This window comes from Sinocyclocheilus rhinocerous, unplaced genomic scaffold, assembly GCF_001515625.1.
Source record: "Sinocyclocheilus rhinocerous isolate Xijiao unplaced genomic scaffold, SAMN03320098_v1.1 scaffold1887, whole genome shotgun sequence".
NCBI classification, from domain to species: Eukaryota; Metazoa; Chordata; class Actinopteri; order Cypriniformes; family Cyprinidae; genus Sinocyclocheilus; species Sinocyclocheilus rhinocerous.
This window is the reverse complement of record NW_015645069.1, coordinates 32,021-36,455: the sequence shown is the minus strand read 5'-3', so window position 1 is coordinate 36,455 and position 4,435 is coordinate 32,021. Positions and strand designations below refer to the sequence as shown.

At 35.3% G+C, this 4,435-nt stretch overlaps 1 protein-coding gene across 1 annotated transcript; it reads left to right on the top strand.

The window, feature by feature from the left end:
• Positions 1–254: 254 nt before the first annotated feature.
• On the top strand, positions 255–2,925 carry LOC107705342 (uncharacterized). The gene is made up of 4 exons (XM_016508601.1): positions 255–271; positions 415–442; positions 596–2,180; positions 2,773–2,925. Exons 2-4 carry the CDS (start codon positions 438–440, stop codon positions 2,842–2,844), a joined length of 1,662 nt encoding a protein of 553 aa, XP_016364087.1. The 5' UTR covers positions 255–271; positions 415–437; the 3' UTR covers positions 2,845–2,925.
• Positions 2,926–4,435: the final 1,510 nt, after the last annotated feature.

Below are 4,435 nucleotides of genomic sequence, written 5' to 3'. Positions count from 1 at the left end.
TTACATTAAAACGTGCAAATTCACACACAACGTATCTTTAATTTGGCCAGAATTGCAAGTGCAGAATTGCAGTATGAAATCATCTAAAATTACCATTATCATATACTGTATATATATGTGTGTGTATATATATATATATATATGTATAAATGTTTTTTTTTTTAAGTGTGAATCTTTTTCTTTCAGATGGATCACCATCGCTGTGACTCTGACTGCAGTGATGATAGTGGTGCTTCAGATAAGAGTATTGATCGTCCTCCTGCTTTTAACCGTAAGTTTGGAAATTACATTATGAAGTTTTCAAGCCACTTTATTTTTGTATTCACAGAAAGCAGTATCTGTATATCACAATATAGCAATAAATCACAAGTTATTTATATTGTCATCTTTGAAACTGTTTACTGTTAAAAACAGGTGACGGGAATCAATCAGATGAGATGCGGTAAGCTTTTCTTCTTTAATTTGCGTTAGCAAGCTACATAATATTATCTTGACAAATCTGCATAAGTTGCAACCTCATACAAAATAAATTAATGTAAAATGCTGAGCACCCCCCCACACTTCCCCACCCCCAAAACAATCTTCTCTTTTGCAGATCACGTTATGATGCCACTCTAATGAAACAAGGTCCTCCAGCGCTTTACCGACTGAACACAAAAAGAAATCAGACTGATGGAAATGAGACAAAGGTCAAACAGTGGACATATGGACAAAAGAACAGAAACAAGCAGAACAAAGTCATACTGATGGTGGGAGAAACCGGCGCTGGGAAAACAACCATGATCAATACTATGATCAACTACATACTGGGAGTGAAGTTTGATGATCAAGAGTTTTATCAAATCACAGAAGAAACTGATGATGCAGATCAATCACAATCCCAGACACATCAGATGACTGTTTATGAAGTGTTTGTTAAAGAAAACCCAACATCTCTGACCATCATTGACACTCCAGGATACGGAAACACTGAAGGATACGAGAAAGACCGAGAGATTTCTGAGTATCTGATGAGATTATTTTCAGATGAGGATGGGATTCATTATATTGATGCAGTGTGTTTTGTGATGAAGACGTCTCAGAATCGACTCTCTGAAAAAGAGTTTTACATCTTTCACTCAGTTCTGTCTATACTTGGTAAAGATATAGAGAACAGCATAATGTTTCTCATGTCACAGTCAGATGGATTACCTCCAACAGATGCTCTTAATGCCATTAAAACAGCAGAAATACCCTGCAGAAAGAATATGAAAGAACCCGTTCACTTATTGTTCAACAACCGACAGAAAGACAAAAGAGATGAAGAGTATGAGCTAAAGTACAGGTCAACCTGGGAAATGGGCGAGAGAAGCATGAATCAGTTCTTCACACTCCTGGAGGAAAACAACAGAAAAAGTGTTCAGATGACATTAGATGTTCTGAAAGAGAGAAGACAACTTGAGGCCTGTGTCAACAGTCTGGTGGAACGAATCTCTGATAAAGAGTCAAAAACTGAAGAACTGAATCAGATTCAAGAAGCCCTCAGACAGAACAGAGACAAGATTCAGAACTGTAAGAATGTTCAGTTTACAGTAACAAAAACAGTCAAAGAAAAAGTCCTCATTGAAAATAAATCATGGAGGAACAGAAACGCAACCTGCTGCTCCGTCTGTCAGGAGAACTGTCATGTGAAGGGCTGCTGGTGGGTGAATGATCTCTCGTGGTGTTCAGTCATGGAAAACAACTACTGCACTGTGTGTACAAGGAAGTGTCATTACAGCAAACATGTCCAAGAGAACAAAATATATGAGATGAGAAAAAAACCAGTCTATATGACATTTGATGAGCTCAAACAGGAGTATGAACGCACTGGTGACCATCCTGAAACCAGCTTTGACAAAAAAGTATATGAAAATACTAAAAAAGAACTTGAAAGTATCATGAAAGAGTCTGAGATGAAAACGAAAACAGAAGAAAAACTAAAGAGGGATCTGGAGAAGATTCAAAAGGAAAAGTCCAACCTGCTGCATGAAGCTTATATGAGCATCCTGATTCTGTCTAAGATCGCATTAAAATCAGACACCACTTTCACTCTTCAACATATGGATTTCTTGATTCCCAGACTGGAGGAGGAGGGAAAAGATGAATGGATGAAGAACCTGGAGGATATGAGGAAAGCTGGAGAAGAACAGAGAAACGAGGTGGATTCAAATTGTGTGCGCTAGAAAATCCCTCTAAAAAGCAAATTAATAAATATAACAAATCCGACCATACAAGATGAAAATAATAATAATAAAAATGATAATAAATGTAATAGAATAGAATAAAAAATAAAGTAGATTGCAACAGGGAAAATAGTTAACTCAAATACATATTACTTTTAACCAAATTGTGTGCAAAAAGACCTTGTGTAGGCAGAAATCTTTCATCAACAATTAAATATAATAAATTGTTTGAATTTACTTTTCTAGCTCAAAATGATTTGAACTGAATTTGTAGAACAAAGTTACATGTACATAGAACTGATTAAAAAAGAAAAACCTTCTTTCTCACCTTCTTATGAATGTAGTACACAGATTAAACCTGTAGATTGATTTCTCTGAATTATTATGATAAACTAACATGTATTGTAGAGGTTTATGTTTCTAGCACAAGTGTCCATAACTCAAATGTAATATTAGTCGGTCTGAATTAACATAGACAATTTAGACTTGTACAGAAAATGATAGAAACTCCGATAACTTTTGCTTGCTTTCCCTCATTGTTCCTTTTCCCACATTTCCTTCCTTTCAGTTCAGTTCAAACCAGTTCAATGCAAACTCCACCCCACAGCCTATTACATTGATCAACTCAACCACACATTAACCTCTCAAGAAAACTCCATGGATACAGTTACAATCATACAGGGAAAGTTTGTAAAAGGCCTATTGTGATTCTGTAGCCACATATGCCTCTTAAGTCTGCAGTATGTGTCTTAATGTCATCAGATACTAAATATACATCTTTAACTACTATATCTTTGCATGTAATACAGGCCCCGATGGGCTAATTGGGAGCACCGGGAGAATTCCCGGTGGGCCGGGCTGTTTTTTTGGCTGCGAGGGCCAGTGTTGTCATGCCACTGGGTTTGAAATATGGACGCTGTCCCTAGACTGACTGCACTCACAGCAGCCCCACTTTTTTTATTTATTATTTTCTCACAGCCCCACACGCAGAGTGCACTGACTGAATGATATCTGTATGGCCAAAAATGGAGTAAAATGTTTCCGCTGATTAATACGCTGAATATCATTAAATTTAAAGGATTTGTTGTGGAGTGAGGGGAACTGCAGTAGCCAATAGCTATGTTTATAGTGTTTAATGTTAACATTCCACTTTATTTGCCGCTATTATTTCTGAAAGTAATAATACGACTTATACGTGACTTATCTGTGGTGTTTTTTTCTTTTTCTTAAACACCCCCACATATAGGGTACAACAAGGGCTAAAGGCACCCCGGGGTAAAAGGCGCCTTTGATATTATTTTCATCTAAACCACTAGATGGCACAAAAACGTAGCTTAGCACTTTCCAAAACATCCTCTTTTCAAGATGCACGTGTTTATTTGTCTGATCCTTGATGCGATCGCGCGCAGCAGCGCAAAGTTGATTCTGTGCTTACTTGATCTAATATTGTATGTTTTTTAAAATGTTGTAGAATTGCAGCAAATTAGAATCGCTAAAATTAATGCATATATATTGAGACAAAGGTCTTCTTTATGATTTCAGTTTTGTTTAAGATTTTGGGGTAATTTTAAGTATTTGGGGTAATATATGGTATTTGGTGTTGGGGCTAAAGGCGCACAGTAATTAACATGATAATTAATAGATGGATGACTTTTCCATTTGTTGACATGACATGGTTCAGGGTTTCTGCAGACTTGAACAAGTTAAATTTAAGACTTTTTAAGACCTTTTTAATACCACCTTATATGAAATTTAAGACCCAAACCTGTAATGGAAATACACATTTTATTACATACATATATGTAATATTTAATGTGTATAAATTAAAAAGAAAACAAAATATCAATGCTGTAATAAATGGTATTTATTACTATGATATACAGTGAACTTTTCATGTCAGCAGACAATATTCCATACAAAATATCCCCACAAAATAACTGCATCACTGAGATTTTATTCAAACAATTTATTCTGCAGCAATATTTTCATCAATGTTCTATCAGCTTTTACATACTTAAATCTGCATATTTACCTTTACAAAGGCCTATTTTTAACCTTTTGCGATGTATGCATCATCTTACATGTCAAATTATTACAATTTATCAATAAATTCAATATACACTATAGGGCTGCTACCAGTCAGATTAAATAATGTACACTGCAAATAACAATAATTACAACTGCAATAAATAATGTTATGAGATTAATGTTTTAAATGCATTTATGAGTAT

Bases quoted from the DNA above. Each gene is read 5' to 3' on its own strand.
- LOC107705342 (XM_016508601.1), top strand. The intron at 2,181-2,772 runs GTGGATTCAAAT...CCTTCCTTTCAG, and splicing joins GAGAAGAACAGAGAAACGAG to TTCAGTTCAAACCAGTTCAA.